This window comes from Nyctereutes procyonoides, unplaced genomic scaffold (assembly GCF_905146905.1).
Source record: "Nyctereutes procyonoides isolate TBG_1078 unplaced genomic scaffold, NYPRO_anot_genome, whole genome shotgun sequence".
Taxonomy (NCBI): Eukaryota; Metazoa; Chordata; class Mammalia; order Carnivora; family Canidae; genus Nyctereutes; species Nyctereutes procyonoides.
Window position 1 is genome coordinate 20677599 of NW_026575049.1, and position 19727 is coordinate 20697325.

At 65.0% G+C, this 19727-nt stretch overlaps 1 protein-coding gene across 1 annotated transcript in view; it reads left to right on the plus strand.

Annotated features, from left to right (window-relative positions):
* Positions 1–18467, plus strand: part of CELSR1 (cadherin EGF LAG seven-pass G-type receptor 1) — a 135580-nt gene extending 117113 nt beyond the window's left edge. The window contains 15 exon segments of the mRNA XM_055329418.1: positions 1240–1444; positions 2234–2401; positions 3942–4068; positions 5734–5934; positions 10272–10446; positions 11172–11284; positions 11633–11712; positions 12354–12480; positions 13039–13164; positions 13558–13652; positions 13922–14025; positions 14277–14426; positions 14826–15059; positions 15655–15916; positions 16659–18467. Of these exon segments, the coding sequence (XP_055185393.1) occupies positions 1240–1444; positions 2234–2401; positions 3942–4068; positions 5734–5934; positions 10272–10446; positions 11172–11284; positions 11633–11712; positions 12354–12480; positions 13039–13164; positions 13558–13652; positions 13922–14025; positions 14277–14426; positions 14826–15059; positions 15655–15916; positions 16659–16683 (2192 nt within the window). The 3' untranslated portion in view covers positions 16684–18467.
* Positions 18468–19727: the final 1260 nt, after the last annotated feature.

Below are 19727 nucleotides of genomic sequence, written 5' to 3' on the forward strand. Positions count from 1 at the left end.
CCACGTCAGAGGGGCAGACACCAGTTGGTCAGATGGCATTTTGCTGGGATCGGTTAGCTGTCCTGAGCTGGGCCTTTCAGTGTGCGGTGTCCCCCTGCGTGGTGGGGGCGCGGGCAGAGAGGAGAGCCGCCCCCACTGCATCCCCCAGCGCCCCGCAGGCTTGTCTCCCGGGCCCCGCCCCTCCCACGACCCCTGTCCCTCCCTGGAGCACATGCTTGCCAACGCGGCTCGGCGCTGCATGGTCTGGATTCTCCCAGAGGTGACTTGTGGACGACGTGCCATCAGGGGCATTTTGTCGGGTGTTGAGAACGCGGTGAGGGTGGCCAGGCCCCCTCCTGTGACCACGCGTGGACACAGGGATGGGGGAAAGCCTCAGCCTCCCAGCACCCGTGGTTACATGCCCAGTGGCAAGATGTCTTAAGCATCCACACCCCAGTGTGTGTACTTCGGGGGCTGCTCCTGGCCTCTTGCGTCGCTAGAGCACGAACAGCTTCAAACACTCCCACGATTCACGTGGCATAAAAGCACGAGACGTAAACCCACAGGAGGGTCCCCTGTCCCTCTCGCGTGCTCCCGCTCCTGGGGCAGCCCACGTGGGCCCCCTGCCTGGGGTGATGGAATCAGCCTGTGGGCCTGTGAGCGCTGCTGCTTTTTCCTGAATCGTGGGGAGGTGCCCGGAACATGCTCCATCCTGAGCACGGCCGGGTGAGAGTTTGGCAACGTCTGCTCCATCCCCGGTGTTGTGTGGGCGCTGCCACCGTCGTCCCCAGAACTGGTCTGTCCCCACCAGACACCCGCCCCCAGCGGCCGGAAGTCCCTCTTCTGCCTCTGCGTTCCCCGGTGCTCCCATACGTGGGGTCATGCGGGATTGAGTGTCTTCCACCGAGCACGGCGTGGTTGGGGCTCGTCCGAGTTGGGGCAGGTGGTGGTGCTTCCTCTGTCCTTAAGGCTAGATCGTGTCCCACCGCGTGGACAGAGCCCGTCTGTCATCCGTCGGTCGGTTGATGGCCTGCTGGGGCCGTTGTGGGTCGCGCTGCTGGCAACGCAGGTGTGCAGGTGTCTCCCGGAACCCCTGCCTCAGCGCGGGGCACGCACGCAGAAGGGTTGGGGCGTCCCGTGGGGGCTCGCTGCGTAGTCTCCCGAGGGAGCACCTGCCGTTTCCCACAGAACCGCTGTGACTTCAGGAGGCACCTGCCGTAGGACGCAGGCCCCCACCCTCACGCCCCGCTTGCCTTGCAGAGAGCCCCACGGTGAGGCCGGCCGCTCGGAAGGCCGCATTGCAGACGGCGCCCCCAGGGCCTGGCGCCCACAGGGAGGCTTCTTTCAGGAGGCAGAAGAGGCACCCCGATGAGCCCGGCCGCTTCGCCGTGGCCCTTGTCATCATCTACCGGACCCTGGGCCAGCTCCTGCCTGAGCGCTATGACCCTGACCGCCGCAGCCTCCGGTAAGGCCCGTTTCTAGATAATTCCGGGGGGCTTTCCTGAGTCACATCCCCACTGCCCATGCGTCTGTATGAGGACTTCACACCGTGACCCTGGCCCCCAGACGCAGCCCCCTGCCCTGATAGCTCCCTTGGACAAGGGTCTGGCCTCGGGCCCCACCTTCCCTGCTGTCGCTGCCAGGCTGCCCCCACCCTGCATGCGCCCTGCTCGGCCTCCATAGACGCTGTTGCCACCCGGCCTCCACGGACGCTGTTGCCACCCGGGCCTGTCATCCCGCGCGGAGGGGCCGCCCCCACCCCATGCACCCCGGGCTGCCCCCCTAGCTGCCAGGTCCACACGGGCTGGAGAACGCTGCCCCGAGGGCGGCAGGGCCTCAGCAGAGCTGGGTGCCCCCCGGGGCCTCACTGGTCGGCCTTCCAGACCTTCTCCACACCCGTCCCTGGGCCTGTGGTCCTCAAGTTCACCCTTCTCCGCGGCCGGCTGAGACTCGGCCATGAGCTCTATTTACTCCGGCCCTCCGGTGGCTTCAAGGCTTTCCGCGGTTTGTGGATCACGCGCCGCGACACCTTGACGCACGTGCCTCCTTTCTCTTCGCTTTTACGTTTCTGAAGTCCGGAAACCTGGGGGTGACCAGTCCCCCGCGTCCTCCCCGTCAGTGACAGAGCCGCCGCCACGGCCCGGGCCCTTCTCGGGAGCAACATCTGCCCCGGGTGCTCCCGGCGTCCGTGCGTGGGTTTAGACGAGTGCCCGCTAAGAGCATCCTTCCCTGCGTTCTCACCTCTCCACCCCAGGCTGCCTAACCGGCCTGTCATTAACACGCCGGTGGTGAGCGCGGTGGTGTACAGCGAGGGGGCCCCACTCCCCAGCCCCCTGGAGAGGCCCGTCCTGGTGGAGCACGTCCTGCTGGAGACAGAGGAGCGCACCAAGCCTGTCTGCGTGTTCTGGAACCACTCCGTCACGTAAGGGAGAAGCCAGGAGGGAGCGATGGCACCCCCACGCCCACCCCTGGAGCTCTGCGTTTGGGCATGGGGTCTTTGCTGCAGCCCCCAGCACTCCAGTGTCTCATGGGGTGTTCGTTTGTGGTCTCTTGCGCCCCTTCCGGGCTCTCGTGGGGCAGGAGGCTCGTCCTGAGGGTGTCCAGGGCCCCTACACAGAGTTCCACAATAAACACGTACATATCTATGTACACACATATGCACACACACATACGGGCACTCAGAGGTTCCTGGAGAAGGTCGACATGGAGACAGGGCCCGGGATGCAGCAGCATTCCACCATCAGACGAGGTGGGGCTTGTCCTGTGCACACAGGACGCAGGACTCAGACACTGGCCCAGGGGCCCTTCCATGGACAGTGTGTGTGTGTGGGGGGGTCTCTTTAACAAACGGGGGTCCTTGGCCTCTGCCACCTGCCCGTGAGGTCAGCCCAGTGCCTGCTGGGGCCGGTTTTGCCCCTCCGAGGCCCGGCCCGCACCCCCCTGCTTGAAGCTAGGATGGCGTCTTGCGCATCTGAGAGTTTGTGCTCTCACATCGTGCTTCAAAATAAACCGAGGAGATGTCCACCAAGTGGGGTTCCAGCTGCACACCGTGCTGGGAGCTGGCACCCGGGGGAGTGTGCAGACGCCCGGCTGCAGGGCCTCCTGCTGGGAAGCAGGCTTGGCTGGGCAGAGATCTTGCAGCTCTTTTATTTTCCAAATTCTGGTTAATGAGCGCGCAGCATTGTGTCTGGAGGATAATAGACACTCGGCTTACAAAAGAGAGAAAGAAGGACCCACTTTTTCAGGCATGAGGGAAGCGTGAAGGTCTGTTTGGCATGCGCGAGGCATGGCTGTGCCTCACGGGCGCCCGATTGGATCCCAGCAATTAGCTATTGCTCTAATTATCCTCTCTGTTCTCCTCGGTGCCTGTCCTCCCCAGATCTTAGAGCTCTTGGCAGATGCGTATTAGCCTTCACACCCCATTTTACAGATGAGTAAACTGAGGATCAGAGAGCAGGTACTTGATTTTCCCAGAGCCCCGGAGGGCAGGGCTCTCTCGGAGCCTGAGCCACACCTGTGGCAGCTTGTCATTTGGGGCTCCCGTCAGGGAAAGGGGAGCGATAATTGGGCCCTGCTTCCAGGCAGTTACCATAAAACCTTGTGCAACCTGAAGATGAAAGCGGAAAATGAACGTGAGATATTCTTTCTCAAAACACCTCGACTCAAAAGAGAGACTAAGTACAAGGCAGCCACTTTCACAACCGACGGATGTTTCTGACAAAAGGGGCGTGTGGTCGACCCAAGACGTCCCCGTTTAAGTTTTACTGCGAGATGACACACAAACCGTGAGCTTCAGAGGGTTGCCTGGGGCCACTCCCCGGCCACAAAAGGGGGGAAGGGCGTGCACACAGGTCCAAGGGCTCCTGTCCTTGTAGTGGGCGACAGACAGGGGCGCGTGTCTTAGGGACGCCGCACGACCCCCGGGGGGAAGGGGTCCTCTCACACCTGCCTTCTTTCTGCAGCATCGGGGGAGCAGGAGGGTGGTCGGCCAAGGGCTGCGAGCTGCTGTCCCGGAACCGGACCCATGTCGCCTGCCGGTGCAGCCACACGACCAGCTTTGCGGTGCTCATGGACGTCTCCAGGCGCGAGGTGGGCACGGCCCCCGTGGGCAGCCCTGCCCTCCCGGCACAGTGTGTCCAGGGATGAGGCCCCTTTGGAGAGTCGGCCTGGCTCCCAAACCTGCCCCCTCAACAAACCGAATCCGCGGTTGCAAGCTGTGTTCGGGGGGCTTGGCCACAATCTGCCAGGATCACAACCCCTTTTCAGAGAGGCTGGGTTGTAAATGAAAACGCCACGGCCGCGAGACCCTGAGCCTCAGAAAAGAAAGCCCCGGAATATGCGCCTCACTTCAAAGCAGGATTCCCGTGCTGTGTCTACCCCACTTTAAATTTTAAGGGGCAGCAGAGCCGGCTGGCCACAACAAAGGGAGTGTCGCCTGTTAGCGCCACACACGCTGGCCCAGAGACACAAAACGGGGGGCTTGGTTAGGAGCCACCGAGGCCGCCGGCTAATGTTTAACCTCTGGCTTCCTCCCACCCCCACCCCGGGCCTGGGAACGCGAGCTGGCCCCTGTGAGCCCGCGGGGGGCAGGGTGAATAGGGCAGTGGGCCCCCCGCGAGGGCAGCCTGGGCATGGACATGTGCGGACGCTGGTGTCTGGCACCCAGAACAGAGGCCCGTAGGCCTCACCTGTCACCTGTTTTTCTCAGGCCTGGGATGTGTCCCGGGAGGCCAGGCCGTTGTCCCTCCCAGAGCCTCTCTGGTGTGCCGGTTTCTGTAACGTTGCTGGGAGGGTGACACCCCGAGTTGCTGATGGCAGCCAGGGTGACAAGAGGAAAGGGTTTGCCCCTGGGCCTTGCCCTGACCGCAGAGCTCCCGGGGGCAGGTGGCACTTCTGAGCCAGTAGCACCAGGTCCTGACCTGGAGGGGGTAGTTATTAGTGGCCTCGGTCCACGTAGGGGCAGGATTGGGGTCCTCCCCTACCCAGCGAGCTGGGCGGGCCATGAGCGATTCTCAGGCAGAGAAAGCTGGAGCTCAGGGAAAAGAAATCAAACTAGAATAGGATTCGCTGTTCCCTGCCCCGGTGCCTCCAAGCCAGAGCTCCCAGCAGCAGGTGCAGCTCCGGGGCCCCCCGAGTGTGGAAGGAAAAAACCCCAAGCCCTCGGCCTCCCCATCCCAGTCCCCTCCTGGCTCCCGGCCTTTCCCTGGGGAGCCCGGCTCACAGTCCTATGTGAGTCATGAGCTCAGAACAACGCTTTCAGGGAGTCGCTGGAGAACCGATGCTGGTTGTTCCCTGAATTCTGCGGGGTCCTGGGTCCTGTTTTGCAGAAGGAGACAGTAGGACCCCTGTGCAGCTGTCAGAGTCTTTTTGAAGTCCCTGTCGGCTCAGGATTTGGGGCAGGTGGGCCCACCATCTCCTTGGTAGTAGCATTCACGTGTGAGGTTTTATAGAATTTTTTTTATGGCAGCAGTATGCACAGAACACAAATTCTCCACCTTGGCCATGTGTCCGCAGACGGGCTGTTCGCAGTGTGGGGCAGCCACCACCGCCACCTCTCTCCAGGACTTTTTTTTTTTATCCCCCCCCAACAACTCATTTGGTTTTTGTGGTTGGTTTTGGGCAGCCTGAGAGCCGTGTCACGGTCACATTGGCTCCTGCCCTAATAAGCTCGATGTCCCTGTGCCTTCACTGTGCAAAAGCTCCGTGCCACCGAGGCCCTTATGCCCTCCTGCCTTGCCCTCCTGCCGCCCGCAGCACGGAGAAGTCCTGCCCCTGAAGATCGTCACCTACGCTGCCGTGTCGCTGTCGCTGGCCGCCCTGCTGGTGGCCTTCGTCCTCCTCGCGCTGCTGCGGACGCTGCGCTCCAACCTGCACAGCATCCACAAGAACCTCATCGGGGCGCTCTTCTTCTCGCAGCTGATCTTCGTGATCGGGATCACCCAGACGGGAAACCCGGTGAGGCCCCCCGCCGCCCCTTCCCCAGGGTGTGCGTGCAGCCCCGCAGACCTTTCTCCCGGGCGGAGGCAGCGGCACCTTGGGTTTCACACGTAACCTTCCAAGGGCGCGAGTGGGGGTGACGTGGTGGAGACGCTAACGGAGTAGGCCGGCCTTGAGCGGGGAGAGGGTGAGAGGCTGGCAGGGCTGCTGTGGAATATGGGCTCTCTGCGCCCCTGACAGGTCTTGGGGAAGGAGGGAGGGGCGGGCTGACGGCCTGGCGAGGTCCTCAGGGAGCGGGTGGGGACCGGCCTTGGAGGTGAGGTGGTGGTGCAGCCGCGAGATGGGGAAGAACAGGACACGGGGAAGCTGGGAGGTCTGTGGCTTTGGCAGGGCCTGGCTGGGGGCGAGGAGATTTCCCGTTATTACGAAGGGGATTTGCAAAACAGTACGGTCACAGCACGCTGATGGAGGGCGTGGGGGCATGGGCGTGGGGGGGAGGCAGGCCGTGCGCCCCAGGCCGTATGCACACGCTTGGGCTCACTGAGTCCCCCCGGAGCCCTGGAGGGGGGAGCGTCCCTTCTCACAGGTGAGGCTCCCAGGACCAGCGAGATTGAGGGACTGCCCAAGGCACACGGTTCTGTGTGTGCCCCCTTGTGTGACCATCACAAAATGGGCACCCCAGTCCCCCAGGGAGCTGCGAGACCAGCTGCCCAGCACACTGCATACGTGGGAACTCCCAGAAGTCCGGAGGTCACTCTCACCTAATCCTTGTCTCTCCCGAGGTGAGCGACGGGCTCTTGGTGGGCCTTTCTGGCGCTGCCACCGCGTGCTGTTGACATAGCTGTCGTTTCTTCCTTCCTCGTGCAGCAAGGACCTTCTGATGGTCACTGTGCTACCCCCACCAATGACCCAGATCCAGGAGGCCTTCCCATCCCTGCCCATGGAGCCCCCACTCCTGGCGCAGACACGCATGGTGGTTCATGAGTGTCACGTGCCAGAGTGGTGCCAGGGTGGCAGGGGGCGCAGCTGTGCCTGGTCAGGGAAGGACCAACCTTCCAGTGGGAGGGGTCCAGCATGAGTCGGGACAGGTTGGGGAATCCGGTCACCCAGAGCCCGGGGGGCCCCACCTGGCAGCGTTGTACCAAGGAGAACCACGAGTGGGCCTGCACGTTGGGAAGATGATGAGGTCAGAAGGGCGGCCAGGGTGGCATCTTCCTAGGTCTGCAGGGTGGAGGAGAGGCCTGGAACCAAAGCTGGGACGGCGGGCATGAGAAGGACAGGAGTCGGTGCCAGGTGGGCATGGGAGGGTGCCTCAGGGCTCCAGAAGGGGGGCGCTTAGGTGAGGACGCCTCTGAGTGAGATGAAAGCCAGGACGGGTGACTGGCCAAGCCAGAGAGGAAGTGGCATAAAACAACAAAGAGGGAATGTTCCGGCTAGGTGCTCAGGGCCCCTGGCACACTTGAGCTCCTCCTCCTCGGGTGTTGCAGGCAGTGGGAGCCCCTCCGGACCCTCTGGTGTGGCCAGACTCCTCAGGAGGAGGGCGGTAGGCGGAGGCGAGGGGACACAGGCAGACACCTTGAGAGCCAGCCTTGGGGGCTTCTGAGCCGGGACCTGCCTGGCAGAGGATGGACCCCCAAGGGCAGACCTCCTCCTCGCCGCCCTCGGGGTGCTCTCTGCGGTGCAGGTGGGGGGGAGGAAGGGGGCCTTCCCCCTGTGTGGTGCCGGGCAGGTGCGCTTCTCCCCACGTGTCCTCAGCACATCAGACAGGTGAAGGCGCCTGGTGGGAAGCAGCATGACTCATCTCAAAGGCCTTCAAGGGTGTCCTTGAGTGGTCCCAGCAGGGGACCACAGAGTCCGCAGCGTGCCACCCCTTGCCGCTAAATCCCCAGCGTGGCACTGACTCCTCCGCTGCCCGCAACGCAGCTGCCGAGCTCCAAGGGAAAGAATGCTGGCCGCATGGGATTCTAGGGACTTGGCACCTCGCCTGGGTTTTCTGGGTTTTCTGTGAACCCACAGTCCTATCACTGGGGCAGGTTTTTCGTCTCTGAGATCACTGGCAGGTTGAAATGACTTATTATGCATTAGCATTTTGCATTTGTTCCGTTTCTGGAAAAGGTAGTACGTGTCATGCAAAAGTCTGTGCTTGTGCAGCCCCATTAAATTTTTTTAAAGATTTTATTTATTTATTCATTAGAGATACACACAGAGAGAGAGAGAGAGAGAGAGAGAGAGAGAGAGAGAGGCAGAGACACAGGCAGAGGGAGAAGCAGGCTCCATGCGGGGAGCCCGACATGGGACTCGATCCCGGGTCTCCAGGATCAGGCCCTGGGCCAAAGGCAGCGCTAAACCGCTGACCCACCCAGGGATCCCCCCGTTAAATTTTAAAGTGTATCTCTAGCACTTCTTTTTTTTCAAAAGTGGTTTTGTGGGTTTACTTTTCACATGACTGAAGGCAGCAAGCTGGCCAGCCTCCTCCTGTTCTCCCCTGTCCCAAGGCCACCGGGCTTTGCATGCGGGGCCCCTGGGGGTGTCTGCTGTGGGGCTTCCCCACCCCAGGCTCACCCTTCGCGTCCCCATCGGTAAGGGCAGCCCCCCGCCTCCCGACTCCGCCGAGGCCGAGGCAGAGGGCAGTTGTCCAGGCGTCACGTGAGACGCTGTCCTTTCTTCCACTTGAGTTCCTGGTTCGCACTGTGCTGGCCAGGTGCTCCCGCATCTCTGGGCCCCGTTTCTGGGGAGAACCCGGCCTGTGCAGGTTGACAGGGCAGCAGGTGGCTCCGCTCCCCCCAGGGTTCACTGGCCTGGCACCTGAGCGGAGCAGCCCCCAGCGTGGGTCAGGGTGGCGGCCCTGTGTCCTGCACGCCTGTGTCCGCTGGATGGGGTGGGGTATCTCCTTGGCAGGGACACTGACACCCTGGGACAATGCGCTGATGCTAAGGCAGCCGGGATTGCATAGACCCTCTCAGGAATGGGGCGGGACTATGGGTGTGCCCCGAGGGAGGGACAGGTGTGGGGCGGGGCCTAGGGACGGATGGGACCAGGAGGAGCAGGGGTTGGCTGTGCTCTGGGGAGGGGCGGGGCCTACTTATGGGTGTGACCAGGAGGGTGGGACCTGGATGTGGGGGTAGTTAGGAGTGGGGGTGAGACCAGGAGGTTCAGGGCCTGGAGGTGGGTGTGGCCAGGAGGGGCTGGACTGTGGGTGTGACCAGGGTGTGGGTGTGACCAGGAGGGGCGGGGCCTGGATGTGGGGGTGTTAGGAGTGGGGGTGGGGCGGGGCCAGGAGTGGCAGGTGCTGGCCAGGGTGTGGGGGGTCAGCAGGGCAGGGCTGGGGCTTTCTCCTCCCTCCCGTCTCAGTTACCCCCTTTCCCCAGCGCCTGCCCAGCGTTTTGGGACCTTGGAGGTGTCCCTGCTCACACCTCCCGCTGGGCAGCCTGGGGAGCCCTGGCCAGTGTGAGGCTGCCCTGGACCAAGGCCCGGAGCTCTGGGAGGTCTGGCCTTGGGCTCCTCACGCTGGAGTCACACTGATGGCCTCAGGCTGGACTCCATGGGGCTGCACAGTGTCCCCAGCCCCTCGCGGTCGCTGCCTTCCTCCTGTTCCTGGGGACACAGGGCTGGCCCTCCAAGGCCTGGAGAGAGTGGGACGCTGGCCCTCGGCTGCCCCGTGGCAGCTGGGTTTCCCTCCGGGCACCTGGGCAGCGGCGGCAGGTGCGGCCGTGGCACTGAGGACAGAGCAGATGCTCCCGCCCCTATCTTCTCCGCAGCAGGCGCGGGGCTCTGTTAGGTCCGCGCAGGATGGATGGGCTCACTGGGGGGGGGGGGGGGGGAGATGGGAAGCAGGAGGCGTCACCGTCCCTCTGGCCACACCTGCTGGACCCCAGAGACCACACCAGGGTCCAGGGGTGGGTGGACGGCAGGACCACAGCCTGGAGTCTGCCGCCTGAGCTGCTGCCTCCGCTATTTCCTTCACCTTCGAATGCCTACAGCTAAGGATTCGGAACCATGACCCGGAAATACAAGTTTCCAGCTTCTAATGGAAACACTAGCGGCTCTGCCTACACCTCCCCCCCGCCCCACCCAGCTGCGCTCTCCCCGGGCACGGTCCGGGTTGGGGAGGGTCCCTGGGGAGGACCATGCTGGTCCACACCGGGAGCCTGAGACGTGTGACTCAGTGCCCAGCCATTCTTGGGTGAATCCCACAGAAAAACCCGGCTCACGCGGTTCCCCTTCTGAGACCCACGTAGCCTCAGGTTTGCAGAGCGGTCAGATTTGGTCCCTTCTGTCCGCACCCTGCGGCCGTTTGTCCGGTGCCCCATGGCGGTGTGGGCTCAGCCGGCGCTGAGCGAGCCTCCCCCTCACAGTTCCTGTGCACGGTGATCGCCATCGGCCTGCACTACGTCTACATGAGCACCTTCGCCTGGACCTTCGTGGAGAGCCTGCACGTGTACCGCATGCTGACCGAGGTGCGCAACATCGACGCCGGCCCCATGAGGTTCTACTATGTCGTGGGCTGGGGCATCCCGGCCATCATCACAGGTGAGGACGCCACCCCACTGGGGTGGCCTGGATGGAGCCGACCCCCGCCTGGGGAATCCGCATGACGGGGCCCAATGGGAGCCCACGACAGGGGGACCCGCACCCCCGGGCCCAGACGGACGCGCTCTCCAGCCTCCTCTGTCCCTGGCACCCGGTGCGACTGGCCCAGCAGAGGCAGCCCGCCCCCGGCACTTGTGTCTGTTCACACGAGCGTGATCATTCAGTGCCCACTGGGGAGATGCATCCCCTGAGAGCCGGGGGTGGGTTCTGTCTGTGGCACTTAACGCCAACCCTCGGAGTCTGCCCACCGTGTGGATTGATCGGGGGGGGGGGCGCGTGTGTGCATGATCATGTGGTGTGTGTGTGTGTTCTGTGCGTGTGGTTGTGGTCTGTGTGTAGTGTGTGTACCTGCTGTGTAGCGTGTGGTCTGTGTATCCTGTATGTGGCATGTGTGGGGGTGGAGGGGATTGGCGTGTGCTCTGTGTGTAGTGTGCACGGGTGTATGTGGTGTACGTCCTGTATATAGCGAGTGTGCTTTGTGTGTGGAGTATGTGGTTTGTAGCGTGTGAGGGTGGGGGTTGCTGTGTGGTCCAGACGTGCTGCGCGTGGTCCGTACACAGCGTGTCCAGTCCCCGTGGTCCGCGTGTGGAGTGTGCGTGGGGCTGGGAAGGCCCGCCCGAGGCCTCTCCCGGGGCGAGGCCCTCACCCCCCGCCCTGTCTTCCAGGATTGGCGGTGGGCCTGGACCCCCAGGGCTACGGAAACCCGGACTTCTGCTGGCTGTCCCTTCGGGACACCCTGATCTGGAGCTTCGTCGGGCCCGTTGGAACGGTTATCATTGTGAGTCTGGGAGCAGCGCCCACGATTCCGGGGATGTGGGAAGCCGGGTGCGTGGGCTGGACGGGGCCTGGGAGCCGGTGGGGTCCCTGGCTCCCCAGAGCTCCCGATCTGTGGTGCTGAGGCCTCGCCCCGAGACCCGCGCGTCTGGCTCCAGGTCTACACCTCGGCCCTGCGAGGCGTCTGCGTCCTCGGGAGCCGCTCGGCGGGCAGGCGGGGCGTGCGGGGCCCTCTCCCTCCAGCCACACCGCCAGTCGCGGACAAAGACCCTCGGAAGCGTTTGGCCTTCAAAGGTCTGCTGTGGCGGTACTGAGGAGCTGCCCCGACGTGGCTTTTAAAACTGTTTTTCAGGTCAACACAGTCATTTTCGTCCTGTCTGCGAAGGTCTCCTGCCAAAGAAAGCACCACTATTATGAAAGGAAGGGAGTTGTGTAAGTTGGTGCCCACGCTGACCGGCGGTGGTGGGAGCCCAGTGTGGGTTTGCACACCCAGCAGAGCCACCTGCAAGTGCCCGTCTCCTCGCAGCCAGGCCCTTGGCCTCCCCCCAGCTCGGCCCCTGGGGTGATGACACCCGTGGACAGGTCGGCAGGTCGCAGTGGGGAGAAGCCAGGAGTGCCGGGGCACGGTGCGCGGGGGAAGGAGGGGGCCAGCCACGCGGGGCCTCGGGGCATCTCGGCTGTGGGACCCGCAGGGGGGCTCTGGCCCCCAGAGACGTTAGGGGGTAGGGTCTGCAGCATTCGAGGTAGATTTGCCGAAGGGAGCAGGCTTGGTCCTGTCCTCCTCACCTGCCAGGTGTTAACAGATGGGGACCAAACAGGCCGGGGGGGGGGGGGAGTGGTGACAGCCGGGCGTGGGGAGGAGCCGGGGTCCCCGGAAGCCGCGCTGTGGAGTCAGGCAGGGCCTGCAGGGTGGGGGTTGGGGGTGCTGGAACTTTCCTGGTTGCTGGTGATGCCGCAGGCCTGGAGAATCGTCTAGGTGCTTCGGAAAGGTTTGGGGAAGGCAGGGAGGGGTGGATATGTGGGCGGGCAGGTGTGGGGGGGCGGGCACCCAGAGTCTCTGGCGCCCCTGGCAGCTCCCTGCTGCGGACCGCCTTCCTCCTGCTGCTGCTCGTCGCCGCCACCTGGCTGCTGGGGCTGCTGGCCGTGAACAGCGACACGCTGGCCTTCCACTACCTCTTCGCCGTCTGCAGCTGCTTACAGGTGGGCAGCTGGCCCCGTGACCTGGCGGCCGCTGTTTGGGCCAGCCTCGGGAGGTCACAGGTCATCGTGCCACCTGCTGTCTGAAAGGTCCCGGGAGGGTCCCCGGGGGACCCCAGTGTGATGCCCCACAGCTCATGGTCCTACCCCCAGCAAGCACGGCTCCGCCCGGGGCCTTCCCAGGCACCCCCGGGACCCCACCCCTGGCTCAGCCAACACAGGGGCTCCTCCTCCCTCCGCAGGTCAGAGGGCGTCCCTGTCGTGTCCGCAGGGAGGGTGCTGGCCATTTGCCATTCACACCACCGGCTTCCCAGCGTGTGATAGAACGTTGGGGACCAGGTGGCCCGAGGGCTGTGGCCTGGGATGGGGCCCCGCTGGCCCCTGGCATGCTGGCTGCCCTGCCTGTGCCCTCCCCTGAGCCAGCAGAAGCCTGGGGGGGCCTAGCATGGGCCCCAGTGGTGGGGCTGGCTCTGGGCACTGAGCTGTGGGGCATCCACAGCCACGGAACCCTGGCTGCTGCCTGGGCCCGGTCCCTGCACTGAGCAGCACCCCCACCCCCAGGGTCTCTTCGTCCTCCTGTTCCACTGCGTGCTCAACAGGGAGGTCCGGAAGCACCTGAAGGGGGCACTTGCTGGGAAGAAGCTGCACCCGGACGACTCGGCCACCACGAGGGCCACCCTGCTGACCGTAGGCACTGCCCAGGGACCCCATGGTGGGGGGATGTGGGTTTCTAGGCCAAGCATTAGAGCAGCTGCATGGCCTCTGTGTCCCCCACAAAGGGGCATCGAGCCAGATGCCATTCCCGACGTCCTGGGAAGAGAGCAGAGTTCAGGACTCGGGGTCTGCCATCGTCACGGCCCCATCTCCCACGGTCTCTGGGGACAGGGCAGCCACAGGCTAGGACCCCACACCCACCGCCGCAGCCATGAAGGAAGCTGCAGGGGGGCTGGGGAGGTGCTCTCCACTAGGGGTGCCATCGGGGTGCTGGGCCCGGAGCTTGCAGTGGGGACAGAGCCATCCTCTGCACCCGGTGGCCTCTGCTCTGCCTGTAACCGTGTCCCCCCCCCCCCCCCGCCCCAGCGCTCCCTCAACTGCAACCACAGCTACAGCGAGGAGCCCAACATGTTCCGCACGGCCCTGGGGGAATCCACCGCCTCGCTGGACAGCACCATCAGGTCAGGCCTCAGCGTGCGCCCTAGGGTGTCCCTGGGTGGGGGAGGCCCAGCCCTCAGGGCGAATGCTGGCTGCCCGGCCAGCTGGGAAGGCCCCGCTCTTCTAGGTGGCATGTGGTTCCCCATGCATTCCCAGGGTCTTTCTCGGCAGCGAACCTTTCAGAGCTTCATGGGGCCATCTTGGCACCTGCAAAAGGTGCCCAGGGAGGCTGGGTGACCATGTCACACCACCCCCAGTGATGGTGCTGAGCCCACCCTCCTACCCTCTGCAGGGACGAAGGGGCCCAGAAGCTCAGTGTGTCCTCCGGGCCAGCACGAGGGGGCCATGGGGAGCCGGATTCGTCCTTTGTCCCCAGGAGTACCAAGAGGCATCACGGTACGTGTCCCCTGGAAGGCGGTCCCCCAGCAACCTGGGCGTCTCCCTCCTGGGGGCTACACTGCCAGCTTCTTGTTGGCTCCCGTCTGGCCCGTGGGCCTCCCGGTCACTGGACGTTCAGCCTCGGGGGAGTCTGCAGCCACATCCCATTCAGGGGGTCAGCGGGGAAGCAACAGCTCCCCGGGGCCCGGGTCCAGCCTGCCACCCTCCGCCCTTGGCCAGAGCCCGCGTCCTCCTGTCCACCCCTGCAGGCCACGACTCTGACTCGGATAGCGAGCTGTCCCTGGATGAGCAGAGCAGCTCGTACGCCTCCTCCCACTCATCGGACAGTGAGGATGATGGGGTGGAGGCTGAGGACAAATGGGACTCAGCTCGGGGCCCTGTCCACAGCACCCCCAAAGGTGAGCAGGTGGGAGGTGCTGGTGGGGGGAAGGCCCTGTGCGCAGCATCTACAAGCAGAGGTGGGGGCGCCTTGGGGCGTCTCTGGGGACCCTCACTGCAAGGGCCCCCTCACAAAGCTGGGCCTGACTGCTGCTGGGGGAGCCAGCATCGAGGCTCCGGGGTGTCGGGGTGCAATGGGGGGATCGTCTCCAGGGCCCCCGCTGCCAGGAGCCGCTCTCTCTGAGCGGGTTCCCCACCTGGAGGGTGGCACCTTGTCAGGCCTGCAGCTCTGGGAGCGGGGGGTCAGGGCCATGCAGGGGCGGCTCCCCGCCGAGGGAACCAGGGCACCTCTTCAGGGGTGCAGCTCCAAGCTGCGCACGGAGCCTCCCTGCTTGTTGACGGCCGCCCTTGTGCCTCAGTGGACGCCACAGCCAACCACGTCCCGGCCAGCTGGCCCGACGAGAGCCTGGAGGGGAGCGACAGCGAGGAGCCTGGAGACCAGCCGCGCCTGAAGGTGGAGACGAAGGTCAGCGTGGAGCTACACCTGGATGAGCAGGGCAATCACTGCGGCGAGCGCCCCCCGGACCAGGGGAGCGGCGGCCCGCCCAGGCCTCCGGGGGTGCTCCCCAGCCAGCCGCCTGAGCAGAGGAAAGGTGCTGTGGGAGTGGTGGGGGCCGCGTGTCCCAGGAAGCCTCTCGGGGGGGGGGCGGCGGCACAGTGGGGTCGAGGTGGGATACATGTGGGGGCAGGACAGTGTGAGGTGTGTTAGGGGAACAGGATCGAGGCAGGATGCATGTGGGGGCAGGATGAGGTGCCTGCGGGTTAGGGGGTGGGGTCGAGGCAGGATGCATGTGGGGGCAAGACTAGGTGCTGGGCGGGTTAGGGGGTGGGGTCGAGGCAGGAAGCAGGTGGGGTGGGGGTGGGGTCAAGGTGGGGTGCAGGTGGGGGCAGGATGGGGTGCCAGTGGGTTACGGGCTGGGGTCAAGGCCACATGCAGGTGGGGTGAGAGTGGGGTTCAGTCGGAGCAGGTGCAGGTGGGTCAGGATCCCGATCCATCCGGGTCCTGGGGACGTGTTTGGGGTGGGGCCCAACACAGGGGTGACCATTGGTCCTGCCCCTTGGTGCTGAGACCCAAGGAGGGAAGAGCGGGGGCTGAGGGGTGCCCCGGTGGGCCCCAGGGGTCTGCCTCCCCAAGTGCCCGCCTCGGGCAGCGTCAGCCTGAACATGGCCTCTTGTCCCCACTTGCAGGCATCTTGAAAAACAAAGCCACCTACCCGCCGCCGCTGACCGAGAAGACGCTCAAGTCCCGGCTCCGGGAGAAGCTGGCTGAGTGTGAGCAGAGCCCCGTGTCGTCACGCTCGTCCTCCCTGGGCTCAAGCGACGGGGCCCGCGCCCCCGACGGCACCATCACCGTCAAAAGCCCGTGCCGGGAGCCGGGCCGCGAGCACCTCAACGGGGTGGCCATGAACGTGCGGGCGGGCAGCGCCCAGGCCGCCGGCTCCGACTCCGAGTGAGTAGCCTCGGCCTTGGCTGCAGGGCAGCAGGAGCGGCCCCCAGCCAGCTCCTCCGGGGTCCCGTCCTGGGACAGGCGTCCAGCCCAGAGCGGGGCGGTGGTCAGGGGCGGGGGGCCGCGCCGGGGGCCGCGGGGGGCTTCAGGAGGAGGTGGCCAGACAGCCCGCGGACCTCCGACGGGGGGTGTGAGGGCTACACTGGCCGAAGCCCGAAGTCCTGCCCAGCCCCGAAGCCCTAGGACTTAAGGCCGTGTGGACTAAGCACTTTGTAAGGACCTTGGTCCAGGTGGCGACTGCCCCGTGTCATGGTCGAGGGCATCGAGGCTCTGGGCCCCCCCGCCCAGGACCAGGGTGCGGTCTTGGCTCCGGGCAGTCTGTGGGCCTCTGCCCGCAGCTCCTCTGTCCTACGGACTAGTCAGGGGGAAGCAGAGGGTCGGAGCCAGGTCTTCCAGAAGGCTCTTAAAGCTGAGTGGGGTCGCTAACCCTGATGCCCGGTGCTCGGCGGCAGGGCTGGCTGTGCGGGTGCCTGGGTAGGCCCAGCCCTGGGTGTCCTGGTGGCCAGGGCTGCCCTGTCCTGCCTGGCATAGCTGTGCCCACACGTGAGCTGCCCCCTCTGAGCCCCCGGAGTGTGGGGGGGTCTGCATTGCGTGACCGCCAACCCGGCCCAGCTGCTGGCTTCACGCATCACAGGGGGTGTCCTTGCTGACCTCTGCCTGCCTGACGGCTTCTTCCCACGCACAGAGGCAGTAATGAGACTTCAATCTGAACCATCAGGAAACCGTGAGACAAGCCCATCGCTGCCAGGCAGGCCTCTGTGCTGCATCGATGCACCCTGGACCTTGGAGCCCAATGGGCCGGTGGTGGGGGTTCCTGTGGTGGCGGCCCCGTGACTGGTGTGACTCATGGTCCAGATACAAAGCCCTGGGCTGCCCCCGGGGGCTCGGGGCGCAGCTGACCCGCGACAAGTGCCAAAGGCCGTAGGCACGAGGAAGCGTGGACTCCCGGGCCGGCTCAGCGCGATCCCGACCGCAGACAGAGCCAAGGCTGCACACTGGCTGGGCCCGAAACCACCAGGCCCAGCTTGCTGGGGTTCGGGGGTGCCAGGCAGAGGCTGCAGACGGAGGTCCCGCGGCCATGCAGGCCCCTCCCTGTAGCATAGGCCCCGGTTGGTGTCCCGCGTGGCCCTTTGCGGAGACATCCCTTGTCTTAAAGCAAATCCCTTCTCTTGTTGAAAAGGCGTAGCTGCTTCTCTGTGTCCTCCTGTGGGACGCGGGGAGGGGAACCCGGGTAGGTTTGCGTTCGTGCTGTCGATACGAGATCATGGGGTGGGCTCGCGCTTTTTTTTGTACGAGGACGATGGCACCGTTGTTGTACTTGAATGTGGTGTGCACTGAGGCACCTGGGGTCCCAGCAGATCAGTGGGGCGTGCGCAGGGGCGAGGCTGTCCCGGAACAGAGGTTCCCGCCGCGCCGCCGCCGGAGTTCGCAGCCCGGTTTCTGAGACGCGCGCCCTGAGCGCCAGGCCGCCTCCACCTGCTGGATCCGAGACGGGCAGCCTGGGGCTGGCCCCGAGGAGCGAGGCCGGTGGGGGCTGCAGGTGCCCCCCGCCCCCCGTTCCCACTCTCCGCCGCGGGGCCGCCTGGCCCCCTTCCCAGTCCGCGCGGTCCCGCAGGTGAGGACATGTTTTGTCCCCGGCTCCTGTTCCGGGTGGGATTCGGCCGCGCTCACGGGCCCCGATTCAGGAGGTGTGAGTCTTCGGCGTGTCACATCCCTTCCTGCCAATTTTCCAGCCCTTTCAGACTCGGGTGGGGGCTGGGGGGCCTCCAGGCAGGCTGGGGCCTCACCCCCGGGCCCGGCCAATTACTTCATTTTGCTTCAAATGGCCAATTGTGCGAAGCGACAAAGGCCCCGCCACGCTTCCCAGTGGTTCCCAGGCGGGCTTTAGAAGCTCCAGCGAGCGGCGGCTGCGCCCGTCCCACTGCAGGCGGCTGGCACGGTGGCCGGGGCTGCGGGACGGGGCCCAGGACGCGGCGCGGCTCCTGCCAGCGTCGCCTTTGTTCCTCAGATCAGAGCCCAAGTAAATCTTTAGCGCAGCTGCTTCCAAACACGGGAAACCACAGAACAGGACGGAGGTGGAGTAAGATGCGGAGATTTCCACCCGGGCTCCGAGGCCGCGCTCCGCACGCGGGTGAAGCGACCCCCCGGGGTCCACACGCCGGAATGAGCTGTGAATGTGCCTTAGCCACGAGCGGCTCCTGACGGCGGGGGAGCCTCTTCCAGCGCCTGTACCCTGAGCAGACCTTTCCTAAGGGGTCCCGGTGCCCCCCGTGGCTCGGTCCTGCCCCTTGGGGTGCGGCTCTCAATCTGATCAGAATTGTTACCAAAAAAACATGTCAGTTTTATTGAGACAGGAAAAAGTGTAAACATATTTTTGTGACTTTATGAAAGATGAGACACTGGAAATTTTTTTAACAAATGTCTATTTATTAATGTTCGGAACACTGGAATTACAACACGAGAGAAGAGTCTGCAATAAATTAATATTTCTCAATCGGCTTCTGCTGTGCTGCTTCCCTCTCCGCGCCTGCCTCCCGGAGCCAGCAGCACAGGGGCCGTAGACAGCAGGCAGAGGACAGGCCCAGGGAAGGAGCTGTACTGGAACTTTCTATCCGTTCTCCTGACGTGGTCACGGTCGGGATGGGCAGGCCCTGTCTGGGGTTTCCCAAGATCTGGCTCTGGCTCTCACCGCAGGCCCTTCCCTCACCATCAGGGAATGTCGGGGAGGGGTGCGGCCTGGCAGCTGGGTGCCCCTCTGGGAAATGGGGGCAGGGGGACACGTGTCCAACTCCTCAGCCCCAGCCCCTCGGACCTCCCTGGGGTGTCCCGAAGGCCACCTGGGGGTACAGCCTGGACAGGGCCATGGAGAGGCCAGACGGCTGCTGCTGAGTCTGGTGCAGTGTACGACGTGACCTTCCACGGCTGGTGGCCCCGGAGGCATATGGAAGGAGGGTGGTGAGGGGTTCGTGCCCTGCCCCCAGCTCTCCCCAGGGGCCGTGGGTGGCACTGGGCTGGCTGCCCTTCCTCCCTGCGGTTCCAGCTGGTTCTCAAGGTCGGCCCTGTGCGGAGTGGGCTGGGCACTGTGGGGCCTCCCCAGCAGGGCTCATGGCTGACACCCGGCTCCCTCCCGGGCAGGGGGCCCAGCCACCAGTCAGGGAGTCGACACCGAGGCTGAGGCCGGGGAGGCTCTCTACGCCCCGGGGGGGGGGGGGGGGTGCTCGGGCTCTGCCTCCGCTGGCAGCCGGCCCCCCAGCCAGAGTGCCCCCAGGGCCGCCTCCTGTATCTGGATCACGGCCCCGGGGGCCCCAGATGTGACCCGGGATGTGCTGGCCCCTCCCCACCCCTTCTAGCCCCAGAAGCCTCCTGCTGGGGGGAAGACCCAGGCCACTGGCCTGGGAAGCAGGCCACAGGGAGGGGCTGCGGCTCCGGGGCTGGCACCACTCCCTTGTTGGAATGGCGTAGATGGCAGATGCTTTGCTCTGGGCGCGGCCCCCGCACCTGATCATCACCGGGAGAGCCTGTCCACCCCCGCCAGGCCCCACCTGCGGCGAGGCCCACCAGCACAGCCTGGCCCAGGCCGCGGGACTGTGGTACCGGGTCGAGGCCGGCCTCCCTCCCTGGCTGCTCCAAAGCGCGCCACGTCCTGACAGCAGGACCCCCTCGGACAGAGGCCTTAATCAGCCAGCCCTCCCACCCCCCAGTCTGACTTCCCACACCTACCCCTTGTCCCTGCGGCCATATCCAACCCCACGGC